At 45.2% G+C, this 13,718-nt stretch overlaps 1 protein-coding gene across 1 annotated transcript in view; it reads right to left on the bottom strand.

Moving 5' to 3' along the window:
* TMIE (transmembrane inner ear) overlaps positions 1–13,242 on the bottom strand; it is a 27,885-nt gene extending 14,643 nt beyond the window's left edge. Inside the window, exon 1 of the mRNA XM_069095426.1 lies at positions 13,126–13,242. Coding sequence (XP_068951527.1) covers positions 13,126–13,242 — 117 coding nt within the window. The remainder of the gene's footprint in view (positions 1–13,125) is intronic.
* Between the last annotated feature and the right edge of the window lie 476 nt (positions 13,243–13,718).

The following is a 13,718-nucleotide window of genomic DNA, read 5'->3' as shown; positions in this document are numbered from 1 at the left end:
TATCTATCTATCTATCTATCTATCTATCTATCTATCTATCTATCTATCTATCTATCTATCTATCTATCTATCTATCATCTATCTATCTATCTATCTATCTATCTATCTATCTATCTATCTATCTATCTATGTCAGGGTTAAGTGACTTGACCAGGATCACACACAGCTAATAAATCTCAAGTGTCTGAGACTAAATTTGAACTCAGATCTTCCTAACTCCAGGGCCAGTGCTCTATCCACTCTGCTACCTAGTTGCCCTGACATCATGGGATTTAGAAGTCAGGACTGTCTAGTCTAACTCACTCATTTTAGAGAAAAAAGAAAGCTAATCCCAGATTGGAGAAAGTGACTTGCCTAAAGAATGTAAGCTCCTTTAGGCAGAATAATTAATAATAATTAGTGTGTGTGTACATACACACACCTTACAGCAACCTGGGGAGCTAAGTACTGCAATTATCCTCATTTTACTGATGGGGAAACTGAGGCAGAAGTTAAGTGACTTATCCAGGGTCCCATAGCTATTAAGTGTGTAACACAGGATTTGAACTCAGGTCTGAATCCAAGTCCAGTGCTCTATCTACGGCACCATCTAATTGCTTGACTGTCTTTCATATGTATATCCCCAGCACCAAGCATAGTGCCTTGCATATAGTAGGTATTTAATTATTGCTTATTGAATGTTATTTAATTGCCTGAGGTTGCATAGGTAATAAGGAGCCAGATTTTGACTCCAAATCCAATAATCTTACTGCTCTCAAGGAGTCATTTCTCTTGTTCACATACTTCCTCCTCGAGACAGGGGAGCCTGGGATGCCTTTTTGGGGGGTCTTGCTGTGGATGGCATTATTTAAATCCATGCTCCTGTTTTGGCTCTGACCCTTCCCTGGGTTTGAGACCAAATGAGAATAAGTCGATGTGTGCGAACCACTTTGGGGACCAATACCTAGGAATTCCAGAACCTGGGGGCAAATTCCTTTTACAAGGTCAAGGGACAGGTAGAATAACTCAGGAACATACTGATTCCACATACAGCTGATCTTGGGTATACTCTGTGAAAGATTCTGTAGGTTTCCCAAAGCAGCAGCAGCAGCAACACTCAGGCCTGATTGAGTATAGCTACCTTGCAAGAAGGAACTGGCTATTGCTGGAGGGGCCAGGGATGTTGGGCCATGGGCTGACTGGTTATCCTTAACCCACGTGGGTTGATCAATACTCTGAACAGATACTTGGCCAAGCTCCTCCGGACTTTATTTGTCTCTCTCATTGTAGGATGTCAACTGAGGTGGGTCTACTGTCTATAAACTGAAAGAGGGTGCTAAGAAGTTTCTTTGAATCTATTTTAATCCCAGACACAGGGCCAAGCTTCTGGGAGAGGGCCATGCAGTGGTGATCAGACCCTGGTGCTGTTTGAGGGAGCTGTGCCTTGAGATTCAAGGCCAGCAGAGGATCACCAATGGGGGAAAAATGCATGGCCCATTTACTAATAGAATGTAAAAGCAAAAATTAAAAAACAAAATCACAGTCTCCTACCAATGTGTACTGTGTCCATGCAGGGAAATGGACAGAGCCTTATAAAAATCCAGCTAGGAGGCACATGAGCAAGGAAACCTTTTCCCCCAGGGCAACTTACACCTCTGGGTTGGAGACCTTGATATCCTTGGTTATCAAACAAGAGACTATTTGATGGAATTAGATAATATTTGTAAGGCACTTAACACAGTTCCTGGCACATTGTAGACATTTAATAAATAAATTTAAATAATAATAAATTTTTTAAACAAATAAATTTAATAAATAACTATTAATAACTATTCCCTTCCTCCTGGTATCTTTAAAGAACAGTCTGCATGCCCTTCTGCTTTCTGCTGCCTTTCTGGTCCTCACAGCTCCCCAATGGGCAAAACCACTGCTTTGCTCCTGGGCAGCCTCTGAAGGGTCAAGCTCTTTGATTGAGCACATCTGATCTCACTACACTTGACTTCTCCTCTCATCCCCTTATCATCACCTAATTCTGATCCCATTTACTTGTGCCCATGGATGATCTCCCTCAATTCAAGTCCGTAAACACTTGTTTCACTTATTAGAGCCCCTGTGAAGGGCAGAGAGGTCTGGGTGGTTGGCGTTTCTTGTACAAACAATAGGCCTCTGGCCTCAGGGCGTCAAGGTGTTGTATAAACAAGGCCCCAGCCTTGGGAAGCTTAGAAACTTAATGGGGAGGAAGAAGATGTACACAAATGACCGAGTGAGGGCAGGACCGAGCCTTATCTGAACTTTGCATCTCCACCAGGTCCCAAGACAGTTCCCTGGACAGCCGCAAACATGCCTGTTTGCATTGTGTCCTTCACCTCTGAAGTTCCTGCAGCAAAACAGCCCAGCTCTGTCCCTCCAATCCCAGCTGCCAACAATAATAACCATCCCACACATTTACCGAGGCCTTGACAGTTTACAAAGCACATTATCACATCTTGGTTGATGCTCCCTCTGAGCTTCAACCGCCCACATCTTTCTAGGGCTTCTGGGAGAAGAATGGGAAGGACAATGCATTGCCTTGGCCCAGCCTCGCAGACTTCACACAGCCCCGTAGTCAGTGCAATAAGCACTTGTGAAACAGCTGGATAGGTGCAAGGCCCTGGATGGGCAGTAGGGATACAGAGTCAGTGCATGCCCTGTACCGGGCAGATGCACCAACTTAACAGACAAGTTAAACAGTGCTGGAAGCCTGCTGTGCTGGCTCCTGGGGGAGAGAGCAAAGTTTAAGCACATTGTGGCCTCTAGTCAGAGGAGGATCCGAACCCAGACCATCATGATTCCATTTAACAAGTTTTTACCAAGAGCCAGGCACTGAATTGGAAATGAGAGCAGCCCCTGTCCTCCAGGGTGTTAAATTCTACTGGAAGAAAACATGTGAACAAATAAATCAATTCAGAATACACAGAAAGTAATTTGGGGAGGGGGTGCTAACCATCGGGAGCTTGTATAAAGGGTGACAAGGGAGGCTTAAACAGTGCTAGCAACTCCAAAAGGTGGAGGTGAGGAGGAAGGTTGGGGGTCCCACAGGATAAGGGCATCCCAGAGAAGACAGCCAAGAGAGTGGGAGGCAAGGCCTAACAGGAAGGTCTTCTGTGAGGGGCTTCCTTTGTGACCCCAGAAGTAGAGCTGGAATGGGTCTTAGCGATCCATCCAAGCCCATCGGAGGACAGATAATGCACGAAGGCCCAGAAAACCTGAGCAACTTGTCTGGTACTTTTTCCAGTACATCATATCATTGAAACTTAGTGTCATAAGGTGTGGCTAGGTGGCACAGTGAATATAGCACCGGCCCTGGAGTCAGGAGAACCTGAGTTAGGATCTGGCTTCAGACATGTAACACAAAAAATAGCCATGTGACCTTGGGCAAGTCACTTAACCCCAATTGCCCTCCAAAAAGCAAAAAAAAAAAAAAAGAAACTTAGTGTAATGATCAAGACAGAGCCTACTCTGACCACACACACACACACACACATACAACCTTACTACTACCCTGGGTTTACACCTTGTGCAAAGAAAGGGTCACCCTGAATGTAGGCCTAAGGCTAGAGAATGGAAATGCACTTAGGCCTTGGAGGAATCACCAGAACTCAATAGAATCTGAAACAGCTAAGAGTGATCTGATATTAGGGATAACTGAGACAGGGAAAAGGGAACTGTGCACACATGTGTATATGCATGTGTTGTATGATTGCATGCATGTGTGGATATTGTGTTGTTATGCTTCTCTCTATATATATACACACACATACACACACATATATGTAGGGTTTTCCAAAATTCTTAGTATAGTTCTAAGACTTTTGGATATCCTGTGTATGTGTATGTGTATTTGCATGTACACATGTGTATATGTGTGTACACATGTATTGGCAGCTAGGTGGAGCGGTATGACCCTGGACAAGTCACTTAACCCGTTTGCCTCAGTTTCCTCATCTGTCTAATGACCTGGAAAAGGAAATGGCAAATCCCTCCAGTATCTTTGCCAAGAAAATCTCAAATGGGATCATGAAGAGTCAGATATTACTGAAACACTGAAAATAACCACTATATGTGTGTGCATATATGTACACACATATAGGTATATGTATGTGTATATATACAGCGAGAGAGAAGTGTGGTGGTACAGTGGATAGAGCATTAGGCCTAGATTCAGGAAGATCTGAGTTCAAATGTGACCTCAGATACTCACTAGCTGGGTGACCCTGGTCAAGTCACTTAACCTCTGTTTGCCTTAATTCACTAGAGAAGGAAATGGCAAACTACTCCATTATCTTTGCTAAGAAAACCCCAATGAGGTCATGAAGAGTCGGACATGGCTCAAAACAACTAAAAAACAACAACATTTATAAGCCTAGGGGGGAGGCTAGGAGGCACAGTGAATAGAGCACTGGCCCTGGAGTCAGGAGGACCTGAGCTCAAATCCAGCTTAACACTTCCTAGCCCTGTGACCTTGGGTAAGTCACTTAACCCCAATTGCCCTCCCCCCCACAAAATTATAAGCCTATATATAGCGTCCCTAGGCAAAATGATGAAGTATCTTGGTCACCTCTTTCATCTCCCTATCCTGCTCCCACTTGGTCATCTTCTCTTGTAGAAGCCACCCCAACACCCAACCAAAACCCCCCTCTAGGCCTATGCTCTCATGTTCCTCCCCTACCCTCTTCACAATCAAAATTTCCATTCGCTCATTGTCTTACTGTCAGCAATCTGACAAATGAATTTGCCACATTATTAATTGATAATGTTATCCCACCCCTCCTAGGGTCACTTGACCCAGGCAAACAGAGAGGGCAATGCCTAATGGATCGCTAATGGAAGAATTTCCGGTACTGGTAAATGGATTGTGAGCACATCTGGGGGCAGAAGGGCCTTCTTGGTGCGTGATGAGAACATCGTAGCTTTCTGATTATCTTTCTTCCCAGATTTTCCCCTCTTCCAAACTTGCCCATTACCATCCAGGGCACCACTATCCTCCCAGCCTCATTGCCACCCTTGCTTCCTCACGCTCACCCAGCCCACATATCCAATCCACTGACAAAGCTTGTCCTTTCTATCTTCATTACAGCTCTTGTGTAGCCTCTTCTCTGCACTCCCCCAGCAAGCACCCTAATCCTCAGGTCCTTGTCACCTCTCAAAGGCAATAACCTTCTAATGATCCCCTTGTGTCTAATGTTTGTCCCCACTCAGTCAGTAAGCATTTATTAAATATACTAGGCATTGTGCTAAGGACTGGAGATATAAAGAAAGGTCACCCCCCCAAAAAAACACATGTCTGTCCTCAAGAAGCATGTGTTATAATGGAGGAGATGATTAGGTTCATAGAAAATAAATCCTGATGAGAATAATGGTCATTTGAAAAGTGGAAGGCACTAGCAAGTGCGGAGACTTAAATGGCCTCCTACAAAGAGTGAGATGTAAACTGAGCCTTGACCAAGAGGGAGAGGTGAGAGGGCAAAGCCTTCCAACCCATCTTCCACTCAGTGGTTGATGGAATTTTTCTGACCGGGTCATCCCTGCTCTCCAATAAACTACAGTGACGACCTCAGCTTCAGGAGCAAATCTAGTGTTTTCTCATCGTTTTTTGAAGCTCTTCACAACCTAGGTCCTTCCTGGAACCTTCACTCTTTTCTCCTCCCTCCACATACTCCATGATTCTGCTGCATTGGCTCCTTGAATGCACCAGGTCTTTACACTGGGTGCCCCTCATGCCCTCATGTGGCTTTCTTTCCACACCTTCATCTTTTAGCTTCCCTGCCTTCCTTCAAGACTCACCTCTACTCCAGAGGGTGCACCGTCTCTAGTAGTCCTGATCTATATCTCACCACTGGACCCAGGTGGCTCTGGAGGTGAAAGTGAGGACGGTGACTTTGCATTAGCCCTGCCTCACTTAAATCCAATCCATTTGCATGTCATGGCATCATCTCCCTGATGTCATTGATCTCTTTGGGAATGAAGGACAAGCAACAACCTACTCCAGCAGCCTGAAAATGAAACAGCCCACTCACCTCCTACTGGACTTAAACTTAAACTAAAACTCCTACTGGACTTAAACTCACCTCCTACTGAACTTAAAATGCATAGAGAAACAAACGTCTTGGGCATGGCCAACGTAGGAGCTTGTTTGGCTGGACTGTCCACGATTATGATGAGGGTTTTGTGTTTTCGATTAGAGGATTAGGGTATTTAATAAGAGGAGAGACAGTAGAAGGGATAGGTTATAAATGTAAGTAAAAATAAATAAATAAATTTAGGGGAAAAAAATCCCATCTTCTCCTGGGGGTCTCCACAGCACTCCCCTGACTCTCCATCTCCACACCATTATGCCTCCTCTTTCTTTTCCTCTTTCTGTGTTTTATGGTGCTCCATTAGGAATATAAACTCTTGAGAGCAAGGACTGTCTTACTGAGTTGTACTTGTATCTCTGGGACTTAGCCCAGTGCCTGGCACCTAGTAAATACTTAATAACTGCTCTATCAACCACCCACCCATTCATCCATCCATCCATCCATCCATCCATCCATGCATCCATCCACCTCTCTTTCTCTCTGTATATGCTAGACCACAGAGATGTGTATGATGTTGTTTCTGACCAGATAAATAGTCAGGTAAATAGAAAGAAGCTTGCACAGTGATGTATGCAGTACTGGGTGCTGAACACATTTGCTGAACTGAATTATATGTGTATGCAGGGTTGAGAGTGGGGCATGAGGAGACATTGGGCCTTTGGTCAAAGAGCAAGGTATTACATCTGGATCTAGGAAAAGGAAGTGGGTCTTCTGGATGGGAAGGGAATCTCCCCTGGGCCTCAAGGACTTGGCCAGGACTTGGCCCCACCTTGGGGAGTCCACTTTGCCCAGTGATACCCCCTGCCCTGGGGGCTATGGGCCAGACTCTTAGGGAGGCTGAGCTGAGCACAGGGTGACTGAAATGGGCCGGCTCAGATTTCAGGCTTTAGATGAGCTATTCCCCCTCCCCTCAACCAGAATGGGTGTGTAGATCTAATTACAAGGACATTCAACCCCAGCACTTAGCTCTAGGGTCTGGCTCCAGAATCAGGCAGGAAAGGCTGGGGGGGGGGTGGAGAATGAGGGGGATGGGGTGGGGAGAGGGATGGTTGATTCCTGGGACTCCCCACTGCATCTCCCCAAAGTCTCGGTACATCCTGGCCTGTCCCCACCTCTCTTCTCCTCCCTTGCCCCTTCCCCCCATATCCCCATTCTGACTCCGGGTCTCTATTGGTCTCTCCCTCTGTTTACCTCCTTCTGAGTCTGTTAGTCTGTCTTTCTTTGTCTTTGCTCATCTGCCTTTCCCTCTTTGTCACTCGATGTCTCTTTCTTGTGTCGGTCTCCATCTATGCCTTCCCACTTCTGTCTCTCTCCCTTTCTCTGTGTTTCCTATTCCTCTTCCCTGTGGTTCTGTCTTTCCTCCTGTCCCTGACTCTATGTCTCTGTTTCTACTTATGCTTCACTGACTGTCTTTAGCTCTTTCTGTAGTTATGTATCTGTCTCTCCATTGCTCAATGTCTCTTCTTCTCCATCTGTCTGTCTGTCTGTCTTTGTCTCTGTCTTCCCGTCTCTCCCCTTCCACCTTAATTGAGCTTCACACTCACTTCCTAACCCACTGACTGATACACCACCTGTCACCCTCCCAGAAACTGCCTTTATAATTCTCTTGACTGGCTCTCCCCTTCCCTAGCCATTCTCACTGACCTATTAGTACTGTCTAGAATTTAATTTCTGAGCTGAATCACTTCCCACCCTTCCTCTGCCCCTAAAACTTTGATGTGCCCCAGAAGTTGAGATAGAAACCCTGTCCCAGGGGTGGCTAGGTGTCACGGTGAATAGAGCACTGTCTCTGGAGTCAGGAGGACCTGAGTTCAAATTTGGCCTCAGACACTTAACACAAAAAACTAGCCGTGTGACCTTGGGCAAGTCACTTAACCCCAATTGCCCTCCAAAAAGCAAAAAAAAAAAAAAAAAAGAAAGAAACCCTGTCCCTAGGGCCCCTTCTACATGAAAGAACTAGAAGTGACCTGCTTCCTTGCCTGGAAGGCCCCATGGCCCAGCCTCCTCAAGAGAGACCCAGCCAGGTGACTGGGATACTCCCTCTCAACTCCCAAGGCCTCTCTCAGATTTTGTGTCTGTGAAAGAACCCAAGGGAACGGGGTAAAAGAGGCAGGTAGGAGCTAGCCAGAGAGGAGGACCATTTCCTGAAAAGAGGATGGGTTCCAGAGCTTCCCAAAGTGGTGAGAAGAAGAAAATCACTCACCTCAATATCTCAGTTTGGAATGACAACATTGGCATTGCCTAATTCTGAGCATCATGGTAGAGAAAGCTCTTTGTAAGTTTAAAAGTGGTAAAATTACAAGCTATCGTTATGAAAACCCTTCCCAGGCTGAGATGGAGGGGGATCATGACTGAAGGTCTGTGGGGGTAGGGGGTTGTCATTTCCTCTCCCTGGGCCTCAGTTTCTTCCTCTGTAAAGTAAGAAGGCCGCTCCATGTTGTGAGGCTCCTTTCAGTTCTACACCCTCTGATTCTCTAACCACACACAGTGTTAGCACTACTATTTCCAGCATAGTCTCTGGAACATCCTGCCAAGCTGAAAAGGCACTGAATATTCAACTCAGTTCAGTAAGCATTGATTGTGGGCCTACTGTGTGCCTGCCATCAGATGACCAACCTAAGTTCAGAGAGAGTCATCACCAAATGGCACCTGGTCCCTGGAGTGTTCTGGGCTACTATGACTCATGAAGAACCATCTGAAGCACAGAAGGTCACTGACTCTCTATAGAACCTTGAACAAATCACCTCATCTCACCGTGCCTCAGTTTCCCCCTCTGTAAAATGAGGAATCTAGAGCAGGGGGCCACTGAGATCCCTTCCTGTTCTATGACTATGATCCTGGGACTGCAATCCATGTCCACGAAGGTATGACCCACACTAAGGAAACCACAGATCTTTTAAAGTAAAGCATCCGCATTCTCTCCCTCTTTCAAGGTCTGGCTCCTGAAGGGAGCCTTCCCTGACCACAGCAGCCCACAGGGTTTGGAAAGGAATACGCAGTATAGACATTAACATATTACAACAGCAGTTCTCGAGTCCTGTGGTCTCAGGACTATTTTACACTTTTAAAAATGATTGAAGACCCTCCCCCGAGAGTCTCTGTTTATGTATTTATTAATGTTTGCTGTATTAGAAATGAAGGCATCTGAGTATTACAGTTATCTCTATCACGCTGTAGCTTTCCTCATTGGGGGTTTCACTGTATCATGGGTAGGCATAAGAAATTAAATGGGAATTTAGGCGAAGTTTTGTGGAAGTCGCAGATGACACATGAAGGCCATCAGATGACATAGAGCCTATGACCAAACACTTAACCCAGGTTTTACAATAAGATACTGTAAACACCCCATAAAAAAAAAAAAGAAAAATTCAGACTTCTTCTTTGGCACAAAGGGAGAGCCAAAAAATTTTACATGGATTTTCCAGATCACAGGTGTGCTGTGCCCCTAACCCCCACAATGTGGAAGGGATAACTGTATTGTGAAAACAGTTTTGACCTCAAGAAATCCCTGAAATAGTTTCGGGGACCCTCAGGTGTTTCCAGACCAGACTCTGGGAACCACTTCGTTATGGGAATAAGAGTTATATCGACAACAGTGATGGCCCATTTTCCCAAATAGACTGTGACTGGTTGAGGATGAAGACTCTGTCATCCTTTCTATCTGTAAATCTAGGATCTATTTCTCACTTAGTTTTTTTTATTTCATATAGTAAATGTTTGTTGATTGACTGATGGATTCTGTCCCTTATTTCCTTCCTTAGGTTATATTCCCTTCCTAGGTTTTACTGGTCCAATGTTCAGCAAGTGAAAAGGCTGCCTCATGTCCCTCTCCCTGATTGGAAATCTGTTTGGCTACTGCTTTGGTAACATTTCTCAGACCTGAACATCTTAAAGGCTGAACTTACAGTTAGCTGTATTGATATGGTGCTATTGATAGCAAACCCCTGGCCCCTTCCTCCAAGTTCCTTCATATCCCTTCCCCGATAAATACAGAAGCAAATTGTTCAAATTGAATTGGTCTTAGGAATATGTGGGGAAAGCCACTAAGCTATTTGTAGCCTTTGACTAGCTGTCTCACAAATAGCCCTAAACTCCCAAAGAGGTTTGAATGAAAAAGGAAGATTCTATATATACCCAAATAGTCATAGCAGCATTTTTTTGTGGCAACCAAAAACTAGAATAAAGAGGGTGGCCATCAGTTGGGAAATAGACTGAATAGACTGTGGCCTCTGAATATAATATGATATGTCATAGAAAATGACAGATGTGAGGAGTTCAGAGAAGTATGGGAAGATATGTTTGTACTGATGGAGAATAAAGAAGGGAGCTTTACTTCCCTGGTTTTCTTTATTAACAAAAGAAGATGAAATTCAAATGTAGCTGGGTTTTGGGGGGGAGGGTGGAAGGTGAGAGAGGAGAACTATATCTAGGAATGACTGGTATAAAAACCAAAGTCATACGTGAAACATGTTTCAAAATGGAAGGTAATTTTTCATTTGTACACAAGAGACGTGTCTGAACACTGGATCCCAACTCAACCAAAGATCAAGAGGGAACCCAAGAAACCAGGAAAGCAGCCCCATTTCCTGGAGGTCATAAAGCAGAGATTGGATGGCCACTTGTCAGGGGTGTGCTAAAAGGGATTCTATTTCATATGGAGGATGGAAAGTGTTCCTTCCAACTCTAGAGATTCTGAATCTATGAGTTAAGGGAAGAGATGGTCGAGCTCCAGGGTTACTCAAATCTAGGGGATTCGCATCCATCTACTTACACAAAATCTTTGCGGCTAGGTCAGGCTTGGTGGAGAAACTACCTGAAGGACCAGACAAGGCCACTGCTTTCTCTATTTTTAAAAATTTTAATTTAACTTATGTTAATTTTGTTGCATTTTAAGTTCCAAACTGTCTCCTTCCCTCCCCATCCCACCCATATGATGGAAGGCCACCATTTGGCATAGATTTCTAAATATATGTAAGACCATACTATGCATACTTCTGTTTATCTGTTCTTTCTCTGAAGGTGGATACCATCTTCCTTCATAGGTCTTCTATAATTGAGACTTTCTAATACTCAGAGTAACTTGATTGTTCATAATTACTCTTTGAACAATATTGCTGTCACTTTATACAATGTTTTCTTGGTTCTTCTTCTAAAATCCACCAATTCATTTCTTACAGCTCAGTAGTGTTCCGAGACAATCATATACCACAACTTGTTTAGCCATTTGATGGGCATCCCCTAGCTCACTGCTTTCTCAGAAACTGAAGGTAGAGTAAGGAGGATTGGACCGAAAATATTGATGTCTTACGGATATTAAAAAAAAAAAGTATATGGATGGGAATCTCGTTTATAGTCTGGGGATAAGATAAGGGCCTCTAGACTGGAGGGAGGCCTAAATGATACTTATCCTATGGGCTATTCTATTTTACTCTAAAATGGAGACTTGCAAGTGGGAGTATGCTATAGAACGCAAGGGGATGGAGTAGGGGTTGGAGTGGGGTGGGGGGAATGCAAGAATGTCTATTCCTAATTTGGGTAGCATCATTCCCTAGTTATGTGCCTCAGTCTTCCAATCTTTAACAAGGGAGTAAAAAATAATTGTCTTCCCAATCAGACTGTCCTTTTTACTTCTTTTGAGACTGGATGTCCCCGAGGGGATGACTTAGTCTTGCTATTATGCTGGGTCTGTGGTCAGTCTCTCTCCTCCTACCCTTCCCATTCTTTTAGAGACAAGCGATGGGATGTTACAAGTGGAGAGAGACTAGAACTATAAGATTTTTGAATTGGGCGGAAACAGAGAGTATATAGTCCAACCCCTTCTTTTTACCAGCGAGGAAACTGAGGCCTGGAGAGGTTCAATTACATGACACAAGTTGCTTAAAATGGAAGGTGTGAGATATAAGCCCTATCCTCTGATCACACATCTGGTTCTCTTGTCACCAAACCCTCTTGCCGACCCCTTACCTTGAGTCCTGATTCTAAACCAATAAAACTATGTGACCTTGGGTAAGTGAGTTTCCTTTATGAGACTCAATTGTCCCATTCTTAAACTGGGGCAATGGCTCAGCTTGTGCCCATCAAGTCCAGCACTGACAAGCAGCACGAACTAAAGTCCCTTCCGATTCTGACATTCATCATGGTGCCTTAGAAGAGCACCAGGTTTGGAGACGGGATCTGGATTTGAATTCTGGTGCTCACTAGCTGTGCGATCTTGGCCAAATTGCTTCCCACTCTCACCTAGCCCACTCTATCTAGCTGGATCCAGACCATGCCTCACATCCATCCCTTTTGGACGTCATACCATCTGTCCTGATGCCTTGCATGTTCTCCCCGCGTCTCCCCAACTACTTTTCACCTCTTGCTCTGGGAATGATAATTGAATCATTACAGCCACTGCTTCAGAAAGGGCATGGTGCCACTCACTGTCCCTATGATGCCCGCCTCCCAGACCAAAGCTCTCTTCCATAGCCACCACTGCCCACAGGTTGCCCCCCCCCCCCTTAGTATGTAAGTTCCCTGAGGGCAGGGACCATCTCACTTTGATAGTTGCATCTCTAGCACCTAGAACAGAGTCTGACATATAGCAGGTATTTAAATGCTTTTTCATTCATTTATGCATCCATCCATCTCTGGATCTCTTTTTCCTAATCTACAAAATCAGTATAGTAGATGAGCATTTCCTTCCTTACAGGGCTATTTTGTGGGGACCCTTTTTTTGAGAGCCTTAAAATGCCATAGAAATAGAAAGTCTCCTTATGACAACGCTGTGACCACAGAAATCAGAATACAAGTTGGTTCTCATTCCCAGTCTCCCTCACCTTTGGGACTCCACGTTCAGCTCTCCTCCAAACTCCAAATTGGGACAGCAACAGGCACCAAGTGTCCCAGCCTCCTGGGCCTGGCCTTGGCCTGCCCAAGCTCCCTCATCTTGGACTCCTCCAAGGTGGACCCACCAGCCCCCAGATCTCTCCCAACCTGTCTCCCTCTCCCTTCCCTTCCTCTTTCTGGGCCTTCCCTCCATCTGTCTTACCTCTACCAGCTGGCTCCCTGCCAAGGCAAAAGCCAGAGAAAGGACCCCAAAGCCCAGGGCTGAAAAGGGGCTTAAGAAAGGCTGAGGCCTCATGATCTTCTCGCCTTGCTCCCACATCCTGGCTCTCTCCAGCCGGCCGCTCTCCGATGCTCTCCTGCTCACCTCACCACCGACCAGAGCCTCAGCCTGCCCTGTGATGAATAGCCTTAGGGGGAAGGCTGGCAGCTTACCAGACTCTGGATATCCCCCCCACCCTACCAGTCGTCTCTGCAGCTGCCTGCCGCCTGCTGACTGTCCAGTGGCTCTGGCCCAGTGGGGGTGGGGAGAATCATTTATTCATCAGGGAGGTGGAAGGGTATCCTGTTCCCCAGGAAGAGGGGGGGCAGACTGAGAAAAGCTTGGGAGAATGATTTATGCCAGGAGATGGACATTTCATTTGCTGTTTAGTGGGACTTAAGGCAGACAGGATAAGGGTAGCATGAAAGTCTGGGTTCAAGTCTCAGATGTAGTATTAACTCATTCTGTCACCTTGGACAAGCTTCTTTCTTCCTCTGGGCCTCAGTTTCCACATCCATAAAATAAGCCTGTTAGAC

This window comes from Petaurus breviceps, unplaced genomic scaffold (genome assembly GCF_028583685.1).
Source record: "Petaurus breviceps papuanus isolate PSGF00001 unplaced genomic scaffold, PetGlider_PUasm1.0 227, whole genome shotgun sequence".
In the NCBI taxonomy this organism is placed as follows: Eukaryota; Metazoa; Chordata; class Mammalia; order Diprotodontia; family Petauridae; genus Petaurus; species Petaurus breviceps.
Note: the sequence above shows the minus strand (reverse complement) of the source record. Positions and strands in the feature narration are given on the sequence as shown.